General features: G+C 40.2%; 1 protein-coding gene across 1 annotated transcript in view; it reads right to left on the reverse strand.

Moving 5' to 3' along the window:
* Window positions 1–24,676, reverse strand: part of LOC130178296 (cadherin-12-like) — a 76,997-nt gene that overhangs the window by 35,849 nt on the left and 16,472 nt on the right. Inside the window, exons 3-5 of the mRNA XM_056390383.1 lie at window positions 15,852–15,976; window positions 12,786–12,955; window positions 3,163–3,282 (exon numbers count right to left, since the gene is read on the reverse strand). Of these exons, the coding sequence (XP_056246358.1) occupies window positions 3,163–3,282; window positions 12,786–12,955; window positions 15,852–15,976 (415 nt within the window). The remainder of the gene's footprint in view (window positions 1–3,162; window positions 3,283–12,785; window positions 12,956–15,851; window positions 15,977–24,676) is intronic.

Raw genomic sequence — 24,676 nt, forward strand, 5'->3', positions numbered from 1 at the left:
ACAGACCCACAATTAACACTCTATGACTCTTTCCACCATCAAACTATTAAATTGATAGGAAACAGAGACAAAGGACCCCTCTCCCACAAACAGTCCATGCTTTTAGCATGCCAGAGAGACACAGAACCAGACCAAAGGTCAAAGGGTCAGCTCCAGAGGATCAACCAATGGGCACAAGGCAACTGGAGAATATAGGTAAAATCTCGAGTTTGTGTGTATATATATATATATATATATATATATATACACACACATATACACACACATATGTATATATACATATATATATGTGTATACATATATATACATATATATACATATATATATGTGTATACATATATATACATATATATATACATATATATACATATATATATATGATGAGTTGGATCAGATGGCGGGGGAAGACGCCCCGCAGACCTGGCAGGCCCAAACGGGTTGTGAGGGTCTGCTGGGAAAGCCTTGCGGAAGAACCCGTCAAGATGATTTTCAACGCACACCTCCGGCAGAGTTTCGATTGCGTCCCGAGGGCGGTGGCGGACATTGAGTCCGAATGGGCCTTGTTCCGCTCTGCTATTGTTGATGCGGCTGTTGCAAGCTGCGGCCGCAGGGTAGCTGGGACCAGTTGTGGCGGTAACCCCCGTACCCGCTGGTGGACACCAGGGGTGGGGGAAGCCATCAGGCTGAAGAAAGAGGCCTACAGGGTGTGGTTGGCCTGTGGGTCTGCGGAATCAGCTGACTGGTACCGGCGGGCCAAGCAAAGTGCAGCCGCGGCAGTTGCTGAGGCAACATCTCGGGCGTGGGAGGAGTTCGGTGAGACAATGGAGGAAGACTATCGATCGGCTCCAAAAAGGTTCTGGCAAACCGTCCGGCGCCTCAGAGGAGGAAGGCGGGAACTCGCTCACACTGTTTAATGTGGGGGCGGGGAGCTGCTGACATCAACTGAGGATATAGTCAGACGGTGGAAGGAATACTTTGAGGAGCTCCTCAATCCCACCAACACGTATTCCGTGGAGGAAACAGAGCCAAGAGACCTGGGGATGGATGATCTAATCTCCGGGGCAGAAGTCGCAGAGGTAGTGAAACAACTGCGCGGTGGCAGAGCCCTGGGGGTTGATGAGATCTGTCCTGGGTATCTCAAGGCTCTGGATGTTGTAGGGCTGTCTTGGTTGACACGCCTCTGCAACATTGCGTGGACATTGGGGGCTGTGCCTCTGGAGTGGCAAACCGGGGTGGTGGTCCCCATCTTTAAGAAGGGTGACCAGAGGGTGTGTTCCAACTACCGGGGAATTACACTCCTCAGCCTCCATAGTAAGGTCTATGCCAGGGTACTGGAAAAGATGGTCCGGTTGATAGTTGAACCTCAGATCGAGGAGGAGCAATGTGGTTTTCGTCCTGGGCGTGGAACTGTGGACCAGCTCTTTACCCTCGCTAGGGTGCTGGAGCGAGCATGGGAGTTTGTCAATCCAGTCCACATGTGTTTTGTGGATTTGGAGAAAGCTTACGACCGTGTTCCCACTCCGGGAGTATGGGGTGGATGGCCCCTTGTTAGTGGCCATTAAGTCCCTGTACCAAAGGAGTGTGAGTCTGGTTCGTGTAGCCGGCAGTAAGTCGGGCCTGTTCCCGGTGAGGGTTGGACTCCGCCAGGGCTGCCCTTTGTCACCGGTTCTATTCATAACTTTACGGACAGAATTTCTAGGCGCAGCCGGGTGGTGGACGGGTTTGGGTTCGGTGGCGGGAGGATCTTGTCTCTGCTTTTTGCAGATGATGTGGTCCTCTTAGCTTCATCGAGCGCCGACCTTCAGCTCTCACTTGGGCGGTTCACGGCCGAGTGTGAAGCGGCTGGGATGAAGATCAGCACCTCCAAGTCTGAGGCCATGGTTCTCAGCCGGAAACGGGTGGATTGCCCACTCCGGGTCGGGGGGGGAGGCTTTGCCTCAGGTGGAGGAGTTTAAGTATCTCGGGATCTTGTTCACGAGTGAGGATAGGATGGAGCGGGAGATTGACAGGCGGATTTGGGCGGCGTCAGCAGTGATGCGGCCGTTGTGGGGAAGAGGGAGCTAAGACGGAAGGCGAAGCTCTCGATTTTCCGGTCGATCTACGTTCCAATCCTCACTTATGGTCATGAGCTTTGGGTAATGACCGAAAGAACGAGATCGCGAATACAAGCGACCGAAATGAGTTTCCTCCGCAGGGTGGCCGGGCTCAGCCTTAGAGATAGGGTGAGGAGCTCGGTCATCCGGGAGGGACTCGGAGTAGAGCCGCTGCTCCTCCATGTCGAGAGGAGCCAGTTGAGGTGGTTCGGGCATCTGGTGAGGATGCCTCCTGGACACCTCCCCGGGGAGGTGTTTCGGGCATGTCCCACTGGGAGGAGGCCTCGGGGCCGACCAAGGACACGCTGGAGGGATTATATCTCTCGGCTCGCCTTGGAACGCCTCGGGATTCTCCCGGAGGAGCTGGTGGAAGTAACTGGGGAGAGGGCTGTCTGGACCTCTTTGCTGAGGCTGCTGTCCCCGCGACCCGGATCCGGATAAGCGGGAGACGACGAACGAACGAACGAACGAACGAACGAACGATGTATCTTACATTATATGTTCTGTCCCTCCACTGACACACACAATCACATACATATGTAAATATACTGTATATGTATGTGTATGTGTGTGTGTGTGTGTGTGTGTGTGTGTGTGTTACAGGGGGGCAAGGTTCAAGGTTCAATTGCTTGTACAGGTCCCAACTGAAATGGGAAACTGGTCACAGTTGCTAATGGCTTCCAATAGTCTTTTCCTTCAGTGCAGTCTATTCATAAAGAGGCTGGATGGTGAGTGATGCTGCTCCTCAAGGCCAAAATTAGAGGTGACACTCCCTGTTCGGAGTAATAACTGCTCAGTGGAGATGTCTGGTAAAGGACTGAAAAGCTTTATGTCCCTTTCAGTGCTTGTTTTAGCATTCAGGTGCAGGACTGAGGAGAAACCCACCTTCAGAACTACTTGTCATGACTGATTGAATTTTATGCTTTCTAGGAAAGTGAAGACAGCAGGGAGTGTGAGCTGTAGGTTCATTAAAAAGTCATGTGTTATACAACTGTATGATGAACACTTGGTTTATTATGGAAGTTGTAATGGAAAAGTTTTAACATGTCACGTGCTGCTGTCCTCTCACCTGTCTTGGGGTCCACAGAGAAGTAGGGTTGTCCATGAAGGATGCTGTAAACGATGCGTGCACTGTTGCCATATGTGGGGTCATCTGCATCTGTGGCAGTCACCTGTGTCACATAGGTTCCTGCACGCATGCACACACACACACACACACACACACACACACACACACACACACACACACACACACACAAACACACAAACACCTTATGTAATCAACGATATATCCTTGTTAAAGTGTAATGCACCATACTACAGAAGAAAGAACCAGGAATGATCAGATCAGTTAGTTAGAGATTGTCCTCCTGTACAAGCAGCGTATGTTCATTAGATTAACATGTGGTCTTTGTTCTAGATTTAGAAAAAATGATTATAATGCTCATAGATGAAGACTTGATTTTCGACTTGTAATGGAAAAGTCAAAGCTTATCATTGACGTTCATTTAAAAATATAGAGTTGCCTATATTTTTCTAAATATAGAAAGATGCTGAAAAATACATGATTAAAGTAATTACATATTTGACCTGCATGTTCATTTGGAGAGCTGCACAGTGATTTACCTGAGCAATCCATTCTTGTCAAGAAACAGCACAGCAAGGAAGGTTTTTTTGTGGGGCCATGCTGATGGCAACAGTGTGAAAAGCTCACTTGACCAAACCCAATTAAAAACTAGCTTCACTGTATAAACGAAAGTTCAATAGCAATTAAGAAAGAGAGGAGAGGGAGGAAAAAAAGCAAAAATGAACTGCAAACATCTCCTGGTGGCAAACAGGAAGCTACAGTCCTGGTGAAACATGTAGGCTAAGATGGGCAATCACACTAAACCTTTGTTGATCCAAATAGAAAACAAGGAGTAGAGAGAGCAATCATATTTTTACTGCAATGGCTACTTTAATCAGGACTAGATAGGTGAGGTATAAAGGAAATGGAAAGCAGTGGGGACGTGACAAAGAAGCTCACAGTCTCCATATCCTGCTCAGCCAGAACTGTTCCTGCAGTCGGGATGAAAACATTAACTGTAATTGATTGTGGAAACTGTGCCTACTGTCAGCCACTTCATAATAACAGCTTGTTAAAATTCTATTTCTCAGTTTTTCTACCTGACTTGTGAAAGCACATCTCTCCTTAAAGCAGATAAATTGTGATAAAAACTGAAACATTGGTTGGTATGAAACAGAAGTCACTTAGCTAAACATCTAGTTTGTTGTAGGGGCACATTATGGGGGGGCATATTCTCCAGCGCATTTGCCACATATCTCAGTTTTAATATACATGGAAATTCATTTTAGTTTCATTCTATTCCATTTTCTTTAATGTTAATGGATGTTCAAGGACATTTTTATTCCATGTTTAAAAACAAATCTACTGCATCTTGACTTGTTTAGTTCAAAATTGTCAGAGTAAAATTTTATCAGAGTAAAAAGCAAAGGAAATGTTAGACAGCTCAGCTTCCAGCTGCTGGAGATGTCTTTTAATCCCCTGGTCCGTTTATAATGGGAAGGAGGACGCCCTGTGGATAATTTAGCTGCTGGTAAAAAACCTCCTGAACCTCTGGATCACAGATTATTAAAGAAACAAATGTAAGCAGTCTTAGCTCCCAGCCCCGCTCTGACATCCTGTATCCGCTAAACTGCTTCCGTGAATCACTGCGACAGTGAATCATGTGTTGGTGAAACACTGTATCTGTGCATCTCTGATTTTTAATTAGATTTTTAACCTGAACCTGCTTTATCTGGTGTTTCTACCGCTTAAAATGCCCTGGTCCGTTTGTTTTGAAGAGGAGGACACCTCTGTGGATAATTTGGCTGGTAAAAACCTCCTGAACATCTGGATCATAAATTATAGGAAAAGCTATTGCATCAAAGGTTAGCAGCAATCTCAGCTACCGCTAAAAACCTCCTGAACAACTGACACTGGAGGAATCCAAACCAAGGGAAGCTTACGACAATGGTGATGAGAGACATTCATTCATTTCATTCATTCATTCAAGTTGGAACAATAACCTGAAAGTCCGAGAAACATGAGAAATGCAGAAACAGTATACTTTTGATGAAAGGTGCAAATTCACATCTTAAATATACAGTTTTTGGTAACATTTAATTAGTAATACCCTATTATGTTGTAAACGTTAGTTGCCATCCACCTAGATTACTTAGAAAAGTTATTTATTAGCATTACTATCCACAATAAGTAGCACAAATAGTGGAAACAGCTATCAATGTGCTGTTTTAACCCTCAGCAATAAAATACAGCACATCTTCTTTGTAGCATCCATATTGCTTCCACAGTCATACTTAAAGCACATGAGCACACCGAAGTCGAGAGAATGACTTTGCAACGTGGGAAATAGGACAATCCAAGGAGCACATGAATACAGTATTGTACTCGGTTTTGATCTAGTCTTGTTTTTTTCTATTTGCTTCAAGAATTGAATGTCTTGCTGAGTTAATAAGACAAGATAAATACCTATATGGAATACAGGATATAAAAAAATGTCTAATTTGCAGATGATATATTAACATTTTAAGTAGATCCCAGCATTGTTCTCCAGTTTAAATGAAGATGCACTGTAAATGCTAACATACAAATTAATTAAATATGATAAGTGAACCAAACTCAGTTTTCATCAACCTGTTATGTACACTCATTTTAAATAAGTAAGTAGTAATTTGGGGTTGGAAAACATGCTTAACTTGATTTATCCCAGTTAAGTCAAATTAGAAAAGATAAGTTATTGTACCCAGTGTGCTTTGGGCGTTTTTTGGACATGCTCAGACCTGCCTCATCTACTTCACGCTACCAAAACATTGCAACACATGTCCACATCAACTGCATGGTCAACCTGACCTGGTGGTCAAGAAAGTTATGTGGAATGTGGAAAACTGAGAATGAGGAAACTCCGTGTTTTCCGTTACAGAAAGAGAGCTAAGTCACACTACAGGATTTTGAAAATCCTGACCGAATTTGAAATCGGGATGCATCACACACATAAGGAGAATCTTAACAGATAATCTTCTTTAGTGTGTGATGTGCCACAATTCTCAGATCTTAGAATTGTGACACATCACACACTACAGGATGATATTAAGATTGTCGCACCTGGCGGAGCAGCGTACCACCTCACGTCATCTGACGTCACATGATTAAATGAGGAGCGTCAGCCGCAGTAGCCGTTGTAAACAGTCTATGGCGGTAATGCTCGACAGCGAAAAAAGCAAAACGGCAAGACCAAAACGCGTATGGATGAAGAAATGGTTGAGGAGACACGGCAAACATGGCTTGTCTGTTCTTCAGAGACAGCTGGAGGTGAGTTTTTAACATTTGTAATAACTTTTTTAACGTTCGTATTAACGTTTTTAACCTTTGTATTAATGTACACCTTTGACAGCTGAGAAAGGCAAATGAAATAAAATAAGCTACATATAATCATACAAACTGATTGTTAACAAACGAAACAAAACCTCTGCTATGCCACGACAAAAAACTCATGACAACTCTGAGCCAGTCACCATGGTAACTGAGTCTGTGAACATAACCTGCTCACTGGCAGGTTTTCTTTAAGAAACCCAGAGTTTCTACCTGTCTCCTCTTACCTGAAGCAAGCTGCCAGACATGGGTTGTCCATTTCTTTGCAATTTGATAGATATCGAGGCAGAATTACTTCGCAATGCTTTATGTCAGATCATGATAACTTAAGACAAACTGTGCTGCCAATGCAGCAGAAGGCCCTTCACCAAGGAGTATGGCCATTTTTTCGCTGTCTTTAATGTTTCTAAAATTAGGGACATTTCTTTTTAGTTTGACAAAGAAAGTTTGTCTTAAGTTGTCATACTTTGGGCAGTGTAGAAGAAACTCTCTCTCTCTCTCTCTCTCTCTCTCTCTCTCTGATGCAAATGTTTCACTCTTGAACGCATATTGTTTTGAGAAGCAAAACGCTTTATTTTATGACCTCAGCCAACTAGCTGACCTAGCTTCGTCAACACCAAAACCAGGCCCATGTGTTTACTTTTTACACTAATCCTTCCCTCGCTCCTTGAGTTGAACCTGAGTACAGTGGCCAAGTGTGGCTCTCACAAAGTTAGATTACAGTAAATTGACCTGAATCTGATGGATGAGCAACACTAAAGCGAATTAAGCTATCACTTGAGTAATGGAAGCTCACAATAAATAAGTTACTGTAATATAATTCATTCAAGTTAATTTGGGTACTGCAAACTCAAAATAAACAAGTTACTCTAATCTAATTATTTAAGATAATTTGAGTACTGCAAACTCAAAATAATCAAGTTAGTCTGATCTAATTAAGATAATTTGAGTACTGCAAACTCAAAATAAACAAGTTACTGTACTCCAATTATTTAGGTTAATTTAAGTGCTGCACACTCACAATAATTAAGTAAATCCAATGTAATTCATCTAAGTTAACATAAATTACTTTTTGTGAGGCAGCAAGTTTTTTTTTTTAAGTAAAGTCAACTTATTATACATATACATCATAATGTTCTGCAAAAACATGTCCGAGACTGTGACCATATTTCCTGCAACTTGGCTGGTTTGCGGAGGCATACGACCGCAAGGTGGTGATTATAGTTTTTCTTTTCTTTTTTTCCTTTTTAATTTATTGTTATTGTTATATAACAACTTTTATTTATTGTTGATTTTTTTCTGTCAAGTCATCTCTTCTGTGTCTGTAACTTGTCTTTCTAGACTGTATCTTATATCAAAATCAACAAGTCTACAGAAAACAAGTGCAATCTTTGAAGTAAGAAATGCATCTATTCTTAGCTGTTGACTTTTCATAGATAGGATTAAATCTTTATCATATGGATGCTTGTACTGTTTGCTTCCATAGCTAATCCACTACACAGTTTGTTTCTGTATTTCAGTCTCACAGAAACATACTGGGGTCAAGCTTCTCTCAGAGCACTTTGGGTCTCAGCTGAAGCATTAACAGCTTAAGGCCTTAAGACCTTGACTGTTAAATTACCTCTCAGTAATGGTATTTAGCAGACAGATGGGCCACTAAGTCTGTATTAGTGTACTGTGTGTGTGTGTGTGTGTGTGTGTGTGTGTGTGTGTGGTGTGTGTGTGTGTGTGTGTGTGCGCGCGTGTGTACGTGCGTGCATGCTCCTACTACAACTTAATGTGTCCAAACACACTGCAAAGTGAAACTTGACTAGCGACCTGGATCAACAGCTCAGTTAATATTTAGTTTAATTCAATTAAAACATGACATGATTTCAATGTCAGCTTACTTTTAAATAGTTACAAAGAGGACAGTTGTTTACAAATATACTTATACAGTAAAAATATTATTTAAGGCTTTTAAAATGAAAAATGTTTTGTTTCTCCAAGCCCTTGGTTTGATGATGTCATTTGATCGTCTCTCCAATCTATCCAACATGTTGTCATGATTCCTGTCTCAACCCTATTTATTTTGGCCATTCTGCATCTTTTTCCTGTCACACTCTATCCACCCACCACATTTCCACCTGTTCCCAGATTGCTCATCTGTTTCACATTCCCTGTTCACTTGAACTTCCCCACCTTTCTCATTTTCCTCATTCGCTCCCCTTTATTTATACCAGCCCCTTTTCCTCAGTTAGTTGCCAGTGTCTCCCTTTGTGCTGGTTATGCTGTGGATCATTTTACCTTTCCTGCTGCCAGTATTTTGCTACCTATTGTCTTCTATCTGCCTGTAAGCCTGACTGTCATCAGTAGTTCTATTAGGTAACTTCACTGCATCAGTTCTGCCTGTTTGTCTACACATACAGTTGCAATCAAAATGATTCAACCCCCACTGCAAATTAGGTTTATTGGCAAAATGTTCAAATTAGCAGCTGTTTGCAATAAACTATTTAAATAGCTCAACACAACTAATATTAGAAGTGGTTTCTCCAAATTCAACACAAAATGCCATTTTTAATGACTACTGCAGTCTCAAAATTATTCAACCCCTTCATGATAAGCATCTTTTGTGCTTAGTAAAGCACCCTTTTGCTGTTATGACCTGCTGCAAATATGATGCATAGCTAGACACCAGCTTCTGGCAGCATTCCTGAGGAATCTTAGCCCATTCCTCATGGTTAAAGGCCTTCAGTTCACTAATATTCTTGGGTTTGCATGCTGCAACCGCCTTTTTCAAATCCCACCAGAGATTTTCAATGGGGTTCAAGTCGGGCGACTGTGTAGGCCACTCTAGTATCTTCCAGCACTTCTTCCGAAACCAAGCCTTGGTGGACTTTGAGGTATGCTTGGGATCATTGTCCTGTTGGAAGGTCCAATGACGCCCAAGCTTCAGCTTCCTCAGAGACGGCATGACATTTTCTCCTGAGAGTTCCTGATACTTGATTGAATCCATCTTGCCCTCCACACGCTGCAGGTTTCCAGTGCCAGAGGAAGCGAAGCAGCCCCAGAGCACACTGAGCCACCACCATGCTTTACTGTAGACAGGGTGTTCTTTTCAGCGTATGCTTCATTCTTCATCCTCCAGACATACCGCTGATCCATCGGCCTGAAAAGTTCCAGTTTTGTTTCATCGTTCCACAGAACACAATCCAAAACCTCTTTGGCTTATTTATATAGTTTTGAGTAAATTGGAGCCGACTTTTCTTATGCTTTTGGGTCAGTAGTGGTGTACGTCTTGGAGTTCGGGCACGGAGCCCTTCAGCGTTTAGTATGCGCCTTACTGTGGAAACTGACACCTCAGTGCCTGCTGCCACTAAGTCTTGTTGCAGGTCTTTTGCAGTCAGTCGAGGGTTTTTGACCACCTGCCACCTCAGGACTCTGGTGGCAGCCGTTGATAGCTTCCTCTTTCTGCCATGTCCAGGTAGTGTAGCCACTGTTCCTTTAACTTTAAACTTGCGAACTATGCTTCCAATTGTATCTCTAGGAACATTCAGTGCCTTTGCTATCTTTTTGTATCCTTTTCCTTGTTTGTGCAAGGCAATGATCTCTTCTCTGAACGTTTTGGACAATTCTCTTGATTTAGCCATATTTCTAACATGCAATTAAATGTCACCGTGAACAGTCCAGGTATTTGAGGTGTTCTATCTCAAGCACACCTGAAGCAACTAATGAAGCCCTTGATTGGTTGCATCAGGTGTGCTTGAGACCACACCTGATTTGCAAATGTGTGCTCTTATGAGGAATTCTATTAACGGGGTTGAATATTTTTGAGACTGCAGTAGTCTTTGAAAGTAGGATTTAGTGTTGAATTTGGATAAAATCCTTGTAATGTTAGTTTTATTTTATTATTTAAACTGTTCTCCTGTAATTTGTTTATTGCAAACACCTGAAAATTTTTAAATTTTGCCAATAAAACTAAATGCAATGGGGGTTGAATCATTTTAATTGCAACTGTAGGTCCTTCCTGGCTGTGGTCTTATTACCAGCCATGTCATATGGATATCTCAACAAATACCAACCTCATGCAATTATATATATTTTAGTCATGATCCCTTGAGGATGAGTCGTAATGCTTTTAGTGTCTCTTTGAACTTTCATCAAATGCTTCTATTGTACAAAAAAACATAAAAACTTAACCGCTATATTGCCAAGAACTGTCCTTTGTCCTCAGGAGTCACCCTCAGGTGAAACTTTAAACTTGAATCAAATTTGCTGTGCATATTTGTGGCCCTGAGAAAACAAATCCTCATTTTTTTGCAACTTTCTGAAATTTCTTCTGGCTCATCAGGCCAGGATTAATCAAAACTACTGAGTAATTCCACAAATTATACAACTGATTGGTCAATTATTAAGCATTATCATTATCATGATTCTGCAGGTAAGGTTAGGATGTTTAAGGATTCGTCCATTGCTCTTTAATGGAGAGCTTGAGATAGGGGAAAAGTTAGATGACCTCTCAATTTGTTGGGCTGTTTTTTTTCATAACAATGTGGTTAAACTAAAGATACCATAAACATCTGCCTGAGATCCAGACCACCTCCTGATGTGGCCTTGCTATTCCAGTCATACATTTATTTACACTTGCATTAACATGGTTTTAGTCATCCAAATGAATTGAATCTAGATACAGATCAAATTAAGTGAGTTTACTCATGCTCATTAGAGGATAAACATTTTGTAATTTTCAAAAATTTCCCATTACAAAAATGTCTTGTTCATGATGCATTTAAGTTTAAAGACCCCTCCAATAGAAAATCAAGTGTTTAACATTTATATGATGTTTTTTCTTTTTGTTATTTTTCTGGACTTTTTGCCTTTATTCAGACAGTGGAGTGAGAGAGAGAGAGAGAGACAGGAGAGTCTGGGATAGAGAGAGGGGAGGATATGCAGCAAAGGGCCACGGGCTGGATTTAAACCCACGGCCACTGCGGTTGGGACTGAGCCCATGTGGTACACGCTCTACCAGGTGAGCCACCGAGGCGCCCCCATTCATATGATGTTTTTATACAATACAACACATATGATGAGTGACATAATCATCAACACCATGACCATGTCTACGTGGACCCGTAACACAGACATCACTAAAGATAATAAACATCACAATCATCTCTACATTGAAGTTACAACTACACCCCACTCTGATGAACAACTTCATCCATTGATCCAAGACACACCGAACAAGAGAGAGAGAGGGAGAGAAGCCATTACTAACTACTAAGCTAAAGTAACTAGCAGATCTGAACAGGATGTGAACAACAGCTGAATTAGTGAAAGCCACTAAAGGAGCAGAGAGCTCTGAGTGCTTGAGCAGAACTATTGTTCTAAACTAAGTTTAAACATATTTTAATTTTATGTTATTTGGCCACTGTCAATGTTGGAGGAAAGGTTTGGATTTACAATCATTACACCCACCACTGCTTAATTATGTAAAGTCAGTTAAGTGAAATTGCTAAATAACGAATGATTTGACAAAATGGGGGGATAGTTAGAATATATTGGTATTGCTACAACTAATGCATAATTCTCAAAATGTTCAAAAAGAGAACAAGTTTATTATAGGTATTGATTTGTCTCTGAATGTTGCACTTTTTATGCTTGGTATCCAACCTGAAAATTATAAAGTAAATAGTAAATAATTTGAGCTACTTATTAAGGATTTTGCTTCTAATGCACATAAAATCTAAAAAAGTCATGGTGCATTTAATTTTAAATATGATGGAAACTTTAAAAAAGTGTAGCTGTAACAAATGTATGATGTTTTCAAATGCTTAAAGAATGGTTAATTTCTTCAGATTTGTAATGAATGAATCAATGAATTAAGAAAGAATCAGACTTGAATTCAGCCCCAATCAGACATTTGTGTCTTATGACTTGCTTGCGGTGATCTAAGACTTTTTCCTCAACTCAAACAAGAGAACAAACTGTACTTTGAATGCTTCATGGATTCTAGTGCCATTGCATTTTGATAATTATGTCAAATACCCACAGTGCAATTATAAAGCATAATGAATGTTGCAGTTTCTTACTCATCCAAAGGATGTTTGATGCTTGACATTTTGTAACTATTCGTTCTATCAGCTCATTGTTCTTGTTTTGGGAAATTGAAGTGGGTCATTAAATATGTATTCTCTGTAGAATATAATCGTATGAATATTAAAGTAGAATTTAAGCATAGCAAGAATGTGTTCTCTGTCTTCAGCCTCTTGCAGCCTCACCTGTTGGGGACATCTCAGGGACACTGCCACTGTAGGGTCCATCTGGGAATCGTGGCTCATTGTCATTTATGTCCTGCACCTTGATGATGAACTCGGACTCTGGCTCCAGAGGGAGGCCTGTGTGGATGTCAACAGCCTGGGCCTTCAGCGTGTAGTAGGACTTTTCCTCCCTGAAAAACATCGAGTATAGAACACGCACTGATGTTAATATTCCCAAGCAACAAACGATTAAAACAACAAAAAGAAAACTATACAATACATGATGTGGTTGTGCTTTAGAAGATCTATATTTACTGTGAGTTTTTATTATTATTTTCCATGTGTGATGCAGAAGAAAATAATATGTATATAATACACCCACATGAAAGGTTAGTTAATAAGACACTGGGGACGGTGATTATGTGTTAGACTTTTACTGTGATTGCAACACCTCACCATCTCACCTCCCTCCTCCTTTACCTTTTACTCTCAGAGTATCTGCTGCTTTTATGACAATGGTTGCTATTAACTTTAAAGTATTTGTTATAGTGTGTTCACTATTTTGCGGTGTTTACAATTTGTAGGAAACATTACTGTAAGAAATTCCATGTATCAATGGTCACATACCATCATGCATTGAAGGAGATAGAAAAAAATTGATGACTTCTGGGTGAGAAGAATGACGTAATTAGTATTGATAATTTAGTTTTGTGTTTCCTCATTTGACACACAATGTACTCATGATACACACAGAAATGGCTGATAGTAGCGTCAACCTTATTCCTAATTGAAACAATGCTCTGTCCTTCCTGGGAAGTGTTGAAAGTAAAAGCTCCTTCTTGGTTTTCCATAAAAAAAAGAAGTTGTTGCCTGGACAACACCATTGGTGATGTGTCAGTGGATTGTAGTGATATTTCAAGCAGACTTTAATAAGTATCACAGTGGTATTCAATCTTCTAATAAATGGGTAATGAGCAAAGACATGAGTAATGTAATGCTATACAGTCAAAAACATATCTTAATGGAGATGCTGGGAGTGATGGCTGGTTCAGCAGAGCATGTGACTTTAACAAGATCCCATATTAATTGTCATTGTCAACTGCATCATTTTTGTTTCATAATTTAACTAGGCATTGGTTTCCTAACAAGTAACAGTAAAAGATTTAGTTCCCTGAACTTTACCCTCAGAGATTTTGGAGTTTGTAGGTCACTGATAAGAGACCTATGAGGTCATATGCATATGTGTATGAGGATGTTTTAAGTTTGCCAGTTCTGCTCCTCACTTGTGAAAGCTAGTGACATAATGTGCATTCACCTTTTTCCCTTTAGCTAATTGTTTATTCTTCAAATTATGCAGCATGATGTAGGGCTGCCACAATTAGTCGCCATAATCGAAGACAAGTCAACGAATCATTGAATTGAATACATTGATATTATTATTTATTATTATTATTGTCGCACTGCTTCTCTCTCCTCTGCTGTCTCACGCACGCACACACACACACACACACACACACACACACACACACACATATTTTCAACTTGTTAGGAAAAGCAAAAAATTTGTTAGAATGTCATCACTATGTAATTTTTAGACAAAGGTGGCTCAGTGGACTTTTGCCAAGCTTTAAATCTGGAAAAAGCTCTGTAGATGGATAGATAGATAGATAGATAGATAGATAGATAGATAGATAGATAGATAGATAGATAGATAGATAGATAGATAGATAGATAGATAGATAGATACTTTATTTATCCCCTAGGGGAAATTCATGTGTGTATCAGCTCATTGTGGATGATAATAATAATAATAATAATAATAAAAACTGTTAATAATTAGATTAGTCCACTTCCTTTGGCTGAGTTGTATAGCCTGATGGCAGTGGGAACAAAGGATCTCCTGAACCTCTCTGTTCTGCAGTGCAGTGCGATGAGACGTTTGCTGCAGCTGAATGTTGTGGAGAGGATGTTGGTATTGTCCAAGATGGCCTCCATCTTACATTGCATGCGTCTCTCCACAACAGTCCTGAGTGAGTCCAGGACCCTACCAAGCAAAGCTTGTCCAGTCTCTTTGTGTTCATGTTGGACATGCTGCCACCCCAGCAGAGTGTAGCATAAAAGAGTATACTGGCCAACACTGACTGATAAAACATGTGCAGCAATTCACTGCAGCCGTCAAAGGACCTGAACTTCCTGAGGAAAAAGAGCCGGCTCTGCCCCTTCAGGTACATGGCATCCATGTTCAGGGACCAGTCCAGTTTACTGTCCAGGTGCACACCTAGGTATTTATAAGTGTGCACCACCTCAGTGTCCTTCCCTTGAATGTTGACTGGCTGAAGGGTGGGCCCAGACCTCCGAAAGTCGATGACCATCTCCTTGGTCATGGAGGTGTTCAGAAGGAGGCAGTTCTTGTCGCTCCATTCACTGAAGGCCATTGTCAGATCCCTGTACTCCTCTTCCTGTCCGTTCCTGATACGCCCCACAATAGCTGTGTCATCCGACACATCCTCTTCAGCTCATGTTGCACACACATGAGCTTTTCCCTGTCTCAATCCCTGAAGGCCTCCTTTTTCTGGTTGAGGAGGCTCTTGATGTTACTGGTGATCCAGGGTTTGTTGTTTGGAAAGCAGTGTACTGTCCTTGCTGGTATTACAGTTAATGTAGTCTGTGGTACATTCAACCATTATATACATTAAAGAAACTACAAGGGGCTTCATTACTGGGGCCTGTTGCTTTGTGTAATGGTGAGATCAGTAAGGTCAAATTATTCCGACATTGTCATAATGACAAATCAAAGTACCTAGTTTGGCTTACTTTTATAACTTATAAGCAGTCATTACATAATTCACGGAAAGTTGCTAACACTCCATTCCAATACTAAGACAGTTGTGTGCTATTACACATATAAATACGTGATTGGTACTAATTCATTTATCAGTAGCTTCAGTGAAGATGCAATATGAAATCAATCATATCTCTGCAATCTAGATCATTCTGTGTTAGATGCCAGTTATTTTTCTATTAGAAGCTCTACACAGCACTTCAGACAATATCACTGTATTCTTATTATGATTGATGAGTACTGACCTGTCAAGCCCTACCAGTGCATGTATATCCCCAGTAATTTGATCAATGGTGAAGACGGACCCAGCTCCTTCTCCTGACAGAGTGTACTTCACTGCACTGTCTCCATGGTCCATGTCTGTGTGGAGCTGCAGGAGGAAGAAAAGCAGCAACCAGTCACAATAAAACATAATTTATTAACAATGTCAGTGTCATTAGCAGTGTTGGGGAAGCTACTTTGAAAGCTGGTAGAGTGGGTTCGAGTCTGGCCCAGGCCCTTCGCTGAATGTCATCCCCTCTCATCATAGTAATGCCAAAAATGCCCCCAAATAAAAAACTTTAACTATATATTTCATAAGCTAGTCAAAGGAGAATGTCCTCAGAGACCCTGCAAAATAATTTTCTTGATGAGTTTCTTATAACTTCTTTCTGCCAAAGTTAAAGTACTTCTGGTTACTGCGTATGTGAGATTATGAGACTGTCCACCTGTCAGAAAATAAGCCTACATGTTGTTTGTGAAAGCAACTTATTATGAGTAGTTTTGTTAGATGAGCTTTAGTAATTATGACGAGCAAAGGAAGAGGTCAGGTGATGTAGTATTACCAGGAGACTGGGGTAGGTTGTCATCATTGTTTGTTTTAACCATGACCATTCCACAACCATAACTGCATGTTCATGTATCGTAACCAAGACAACGAAGGTCCTTGAAGGGCCTTGAAGGTCCTAACCTTTAGGAAGTACATACTCGAACTCAAACCATTATCTTTTCCTAAACCTAACCTAAACCAAATACTGTTTTTTGTGGATACTCACTTTGGACTTAGATTTGCACTGTGTCCAAAATGTGTCCACACTGAAATAACCCTAATGACATTGAAACGGTGTCATCAAAGTTATTTTCTCAAAGCTGCCACAGGAAACATTGTACAACTGTTTGCATTCATCTAAAATGTTGTGTGCAGTCTGTTGCCACAGGACCTTCATTATGAATGGCCTCATTTCATGTCCATGAGGCAATTCAGCACTCCCTGTAACTTCATGAGACAGGAGGCTGTGCATGAAGAAGAGATGAAATTTGAAATAGTGTTTTGAAAGGAGTTAAATTGTCACACCGTGGTGAGGTTGTCTTGTTCTGGGTTTGTTTTGTCCTGTAATTTCCTGTTTTATTTTGAAAAGTAACTCTCCTCTTGTTTCAGGTCACTTGCCCTTCCTCATGTGTCTCTCTGATTGCCGTAAGTGTTTCCACCTGTGCCCTATTTCCATGTGTTTAAATAGTCTGTGTTCCCCTTGTCTTGTGCCAGAGTGTCTTCGTCCATGACCTGCACCCGAGCCTTTGTCCATGCCCACAGCCATAGTGACCTTCGAAGTAAGCCGTTTGTACCTCGTGAAGAGTGATTTTTTTGTTTGTAATTTCTTACCATAGCTAAAGTTCATAGCACTTTGTTTTTCCTTGTAAAGAGTGATTTATTTATTTATTTATTTTTTATTTTATTTTATTTATTTTTTTTGTAAATTCTTGCCTTAGTTCATGTTCATAGCCCTTTTGTTTTTCCTTGTGAAGAGTGAATTTTTGTTTATAATTTCTTGCCTTAACTTATATTCATAGCCCTTAGTTTATCCTCGTTATGAGTGATTTTTATTTCATGTAGTTATTATTTATTACCCTAGATCCTCAGCTTGGTGGCGTGAGTAGATTATTTTGATTTATTTTTTATTTAGTCAGGTTTTTTTTTTTTTTTTTTTTTTTTTTTTTTTTTTATGGAGCGTTTTGTGTTTACCTGTTTGTTTCTTTTGATTAGAGCTTTTTTCTCCTCCTGGAGTGTTGTTGGGGTTTTTTTTTTGGTTTTTTTTTTCCCCTCAGGTTTCAGAGTTTAGTGTCTAGTCTCTTTTTATAGCCATTTGTTTATCACTCTGTCTGAGGTCTCTGGTGATTTCAATAAAAGCCTATTGTTTTCTAAATCTCTGCATCTGAGTCCTGCTTTGAGTCCCTGCCTGACATAAATAATCTAGTTAACCAATGAAATAAGCTTGTACAACACCAAAGACAAGAAGAGGAACTCCAGCTATTTAACTGATCATGGTTTGTACTCTCTGGGAAAACACTTCTATAATGGCTTCTGTTCACTTGCCATTGTCAACTGCCAAGCTCAACTTTTAGGTCAACATGGATATGTAAGAGGTGCTCAGAACCATTAGTTCCAATAGTTATACTTACAGTTTGTTGCTGGAATGGTGTGTCATCTGACGATGATCTGAGACAGTCAAAAGCTCCAGAACAAATGACTAAATAGACCTTGAGCTGAATTTTTGTTCTTTCAACCTTCCAAGATAGAGGATGATATGTCAAGCTGATGATGTCACATCTTAGCTAAGACTTGGAGACTACAAATGTATAACGGGAAGTCGCAAACCAGAGATGTGGATATTTACCGGGTGGGGTCCAATGAATGATTTACTTGGCTGCATTATGGGAAATGTGTGTTTTTGGCGCTTTACACCAGGGTCTAAAAGTCAACATATCTTTTGTTCTCTCTCTTTTAACCTGGTTCTTCTTTGGCTGGACTGCAACAGCAGGGCCCATCCTATAGCCTAATCTATAATCTGGAATGTTGCTGACTGACTGAGTGACAGACTAACTGGCTGGCTGGCCAGCTGACTGACGATATCTCCACCGCTGGTCAGCTTGTCAGAGTGCCAAGCTGCAGTCTATCAAGCAACTCGGGAACTGCAGGGAAGAGGAGGAGCTCTTCCAATACACTGAGCCTCACCTTCATAGCAGGACATAAACTACTTTCATTACATGTATTATTATTACTAAAGGAGGCAGAGAAATAACTAAACATAAGACACACCGAGCAGAGAGAGAGATGTCATCGCTAAAGAGGCTTCATTCTAACAGCTATGACCAACTCTACATATCAAACGGGAGTTAGACATAAAGACATGCCTCTAATAAAAGTCTGTTACATTCTAGAGTTGAAGTAAATAAAGACAAACTATTGTGGATCCAGACAGAGGCTGTGCTCTGTGTGAGAGACTAAGAAGGATAGTCTGTCTCAGTGCCCCAGTGGTTCACATGGTGGAGTGCAAGACAGTTTGGTCTGTGGCCCTTTTCTGCATGTCATCCTCTCTCTCTCATGCACAATTACTGAAATAAAGGCAAAAGCCTGAAAAAATGTATTGTGTCTCTTCTAACTTTCTCTCTGAGTGATCATGTTACAGTAAAAATAGCTGAAATCACAGCTCAGTCTTTGTCTTTGTCTTGTTTGGTGATTTTGTCAGACGACATCGCAGTAATAAAATCAGGATTTGACCATAGGTACAGACATATACTCGGTTTAGACCTAGTATATAGACATAGAAGACATAAACATAGAAGTGCAAAACACTGCCTCTTTAAAGAAACAAAGTTCATAGAAGACATTTTCTTACAGAAAGGGAAACATAAGAACTAAAGCATGAATGAATGTATAATATGAAACATGTTAATCATAAAGAAAAACCCACGAAGAATTAGTTCCCTCACTGCAGTCTGCCTCTTTATGGAGATTTTTTTAATCTTTCAGCTCTTTTTTTGACCCACAAATACTCATTGCTGTCATTAATTTAATTTCCTTAAGCAGAAAGATCTGATGAACCTACTGGACACTACCTGCCCAGTGAAAAGAGCCGGCAGACAGTGTCTAGAGGTAGAGAAGGGTGGATATTGGACACAAATATAATCCTAATATTGCTCTGTATTCACTAATATGTTCCCTGTCAAGCTGATAAACATGCAGACAAACTGAATGTAATGCAGACCATCATCATCTTGACATCAACTTACATCACATTATTTTAATCTTTAATCACTGATGTTATATTTGTCTATTTGTCATTACAGTCGGACATGATAGAAAAGGACACTGGTGACACTGATCAGAAGGCTTGTAGGATGATTTCATTGAGCTGGAATAAATGCATCAATTTGTCTGCAAATGCATCAGGTACCTTGGTTTTGATTGTTGAATCCAATTATGTCCTGATACTTAATTGGATATCATACAGTAGGATGAGTATCAATGCTCAAATTAATTGAAATGATTGGGATTTAAACAGCTATATGTATTCTCTCTTATCATAGATGCTGTTGTTATTGGCTCTGAACCCAAATACTGCAAACTTGATTTTAAGAGTAAGAGTAATGCTTGCAAGTGTCACTGCAAAGGTCAGGAAGACATATTTGATGAGGGCAAGAAGGTGATATAACTCAGACACAAGAAGCACACACATCCAGCTGGTAGGAAAATAAACATGCAAGCACTACATACTGACTGCAGCAAAACAACCAGCTCTGTATTGAAATCAAGGGATACAATATGAAGACATTGAACTGGTCGACTTTTCACGCTGATTTTGACAGCAGATTTACAAGCTGTTATCATAAATGTAATTTTAAATTAGGTAAAGGAGAGATTAAAAAAAAATAATCAAAGCACTGATGATTTATCTTCAACAAGCTTACATACTTACTTACATAATTCATCAAAGGTTGAATTAAAGATGAATCCAAATACTTTAAGACACACAGCCTATGGTATGTTCTTCCACATATGAAACCCCTGACATGCAAAAACTCAGCATTGTTATGTTGCTTTAAAGATCCTTCTGATGAAAATCAAGTTTTCAACCTTGTTAACAGATGGGCAGACATTTTGCTATCTCATACTACATTTTAACTGGACTTTCTTTACATCTAAAACCTATGTACAGAGTGTAGGTAACTGAAAGACATTACAGCGAAAATGATCGTGTTCACCCGGGTGTTGCTCATCAATGCCGACCAGAGCAGATAAATACCCATTTCTACTGCAGAGTCATTTGACCTGGGTGTGAATGCCAATTGAACCCTTTTCCATTGCCAGCAAAAAACCCAATGTTAGCGGGTCTTAGTGGGTTTTTTGACCAGTTTTTCACGCAGACAAAAAATTTAATGCACCAAAACACCATTACTGACATAAACATATGATGTTGACGTTTTAGTGATTTAGTAGAATTTAGCCTGTTACTGCGGCTGTTGTCCAGCTGTCCAACAAAGCATCATCCCACGTGCATTCATGCTGCTTTTAGATAGAACGCGGCAACAGCACTGCCGCACTCTAAAACACATTATTTCTAATGGCTTGCGCCACGCCAGAACAGTTTGTCGTGAGCGCCGTGAACAAAGTTCAAGTGTGCTGTGACAACAATCTGCGCAGCCAATTGAAACACAGCATTTGAAATACAGCACAAAAACAAAAATGGAGGGGAAACTGATCATTTGTGTCTCTGAATACCCCAAAATATATGATACAAGTGTAGTGTACATACCTGGCCTGGCATCAGTCACAAGCCATTAAGGAAGTTCACTGTAAGGACATGCAGAGTTACGGACCCACAATTGACACTTTGCGACTCTTCCCACCATCAAACTATCAAATTGATAGGAAACAGAGACAAAGGACCCCTCTCCCACAAACAGACCATGCTTTTAGCATGTCCGAACGACACAGAACCAGACCAAAGGTCAAAGGGTCAGCTCCAGAGGATTAACCAATGGACACCAGACAACTGGAGAATATAGGCAAAATCTCCAGTTTGTAACAATAAGACTCTGTCTAATGATATTTGATTGTTTCTTATATAGGACAAGTAACAACAGAAAGGACTGATTAACACTAAGGTGTGAATCCTGTCCTCTCTGTGCCATGCATGAGCACACACACACACGCACACACACACACACACACACACACACACACACACACACACACACACACACACACACACCAACCTCCCTTCCTCTGTCCCTCTCTAGATAAGAGTCATAAACTACAACCCACATTCCCATCCTGGGTAGTGACCAGCAGAACTCTCTTCACAGACACAGATCTGAGGAAGAATGTAAAATTAAATATCTAGCTGTTCTGTAACTCATGAGATGTTCCTATGCAATACTTTAATAACAAACTTCTATCCCATAGAATGGATGAAATGTAACATGTAGATTTTAAGACAATGTCCTTCCTGTGACCATACTGTCAGCATCCTTCACATAGCCATAACATATTCTCTCCCACCATTGCCAACTCATCACACTGCTCATTTCATTATTATTTTCATCTTTATGATTATTACACCTTGCATTTACTCTGTAGATAGTAGTTTAGTATTAAACTCCTTTATTTACACCCAGTTGTTGTCCTGTTGTATTCTTTTGACGTAGAGACTGGAGATCCATTGAATCGAGAAGTCATGGCTTCCGATATGAGATTGATAAATTTAGCAATGAAGTAATTCATTGTTGTCCTCCCTGAGGACTGGTGCCCCCTTTCAACGAGAGTAAATTCTAAAATATGGCGTTAACGCTACACAGCCTTGGGCTTGTATCAGGACGTCGGCAGGAAAGCCCTCTCCTGGCTACAGCTTTCTACCCAAGTAGGCATGTCAGGTGTGTTTTAAGATATACAGTCCATGGTTTTAACAGTCTGTAGCTGGTTGTAGGTAGGCACTGTGTGTAAATGTAGTGCTAACGCTTTCTTCTGAGTACAGGAAACATACATCTTTAAGCAATGGAACACACTGGAGGCTTATTGCAGTATGGATATGTCCACTCATATAAAGCCTATAGTCCCGCTAGAAGTTTTGAAAACCTTCACCGAACAGTGTGCTGAACCAAGCGGCAAGTGCAAGTCACATTCTGTCTGAGAGCAGAATCTTACGGCTGGTACCTGCCTGCCTTACTGTTCATTAGTTTGGTTGGTTAGTTTTAGGCATGAGGAGTGATAGGTCGTCAGTGATAGGGTGAGAGAGAGCAGGGCAGGCCAAACAGCAAGTCTTCTCACAGACAACCGGGGGGGGTGTCCTTGGGTGGCAACCCTATGCTGGTCCTAAGTTGACATGGTTACAATAATAACAGCATACCAGGTTTAGGCAAAAACTACTTGGTTTGATTCATGGAAAGATGATGTTTGGGTTAAAATAAGTACTTAATACAATAATAAGTTACTAACTAACTGACTAACTAGTTAAACATAATTATAGGTGTTATAACAACTGAAAACGGCCATTTAATTTTGTCATAATATTCAAAGCAGGTGCTTGAAGCCACATGAGAAGCCCCTTCAGTGTGTTCATTGGTCAAATGTGCCTGGAGTGAAGAAGGTTTTGACAAACGTTCATATGTGTGGTTGACTAGTGGAGTTTTACCAATGCATTACTGCCATGCTAGAATAAGATGTTAAACAACAGGCCTTCATTCAGTACAGTTTAGGTTTAACCAACACAAAACTTCTGGTGCCCAGCAATGAAAATACACAAACATTAAACACAGACACACAGACATTTACCTTCAACCTTTCTGACAAGGGCAGAACTAAAGCAACACACACACACACACACACACACACATACACTTCTTCACTCATTCACAAATACAACCTTATTTGTCACAGATAACCAGTGAAGAGAGGAAGCTGGGGAGTTTCCACCTCAACCTATACCCAGGATATATATGTATTCAGCTGAGAGTCTGTGTATGTGAGCATGGCAAATTACTTTTCCACAGTGTGTATCCTGTCACAGTAAAGTGTATCTGTTCTGCCCAGAATAAAGTAGCTCTTCCTTTGGAGGTGTTTATGGAGTGGAACAACAGCTCTGTGAGTTTTACAATTTATTCCTCACAGCCTTCCACACTCGCTCTCCATTCTTTTCACTTGTGTCCTGCAAAATTTCACCTGCCTTCCTGTAATTCAACACACTTCTGTCACTTAAAAATGAATAACTTCACCATTATTTATGTTCTGAAATAATAATATACACTCACTTTATTAGGAACACTTGTCCGTCAACATATTTTTTATAATTATCCATTTAATCATGAGAGAGCAGTAAATAAAATCATGTACATACAGGTCAGGAGCTTCAGCTCATGTTCACATCAAACATCAGAAGAGGGAACAATGTGATCTAGTGACTCTGACCGTGGCATGATTGTTGGTGTAATTTTCTGAAACTGCTCATCTCCAGGATTTTCACACTCAACAGTCTCTAGAGCAATGGTTCATTTTCCAACTCATGTCCCACATATGACCTCATAACAATACAGAGGCTAAATAATAGATTCTAATACGTTCTTTTTATGATAACAATCAAAAAGCCAACAGCTCCCAGCAATTTTAGGCTAATTGAGTGACATCCAGTAGGATCATGCTTCATGTCACAAACTGGTTTCATCAACATGACAGTGAGATCAGTGAACTTCAGTGCCCCCCCCCCATTCTCCACTATAAAGTGCTCTCTGTATTTATATTAATAGAAATTTGAACCCTGTTCCAATTATGTTTCCAACAAAACGTATTTGCTGTTGCACTTTACTTGTAAAGGAATGCAATATATATTGGCACACTTACTAGAATGGTGTCAACAAATCCTGTGTGGAGACCCAAACCATCAATTAATATATCTTAACTTTTGTATGTGTATCCAAAGCTTCTGAATCATATAGCTCTATTGTTGTTCAAACACTCTTTAAAACACATCACTGAGTCACACTGTTGCACTGGGTGATATATTGATGACAAGTACTGAGAGACAAGATAAACACAGAGTGGTTTTGTAGTATTTGTTGACAAGAACAAAACAATATGACTGCTTTATCCTATAAGTTTGTATTCATATTTGTGACTGTTAAATTATAGTTTTAAGTGATAAATAAGTCTGCACAAATGCTGCATTTCCACACGACAATAACACATTACATCTGATATAAATGAGGCCAAACATTAATAAAACTGAAACAAGTATCAAATGTTAATTGATTTTCATACCAA

This window comes from Seriola aureovittata, chromosome 12 (genome assembly GCF_021018895.1).
Source record: "Seriola aureovittata isolate HTS-2021-v1 ecotype China chromosome 12, ASM2101889v1, whole genome shotgun sequence".
NCBI classification, from domain to species: Eukaryota; Metazoa; Chordata; class Actinopteri; order Carangiformes; family Carangidae; genus Seriola; species Seriola aureovittata.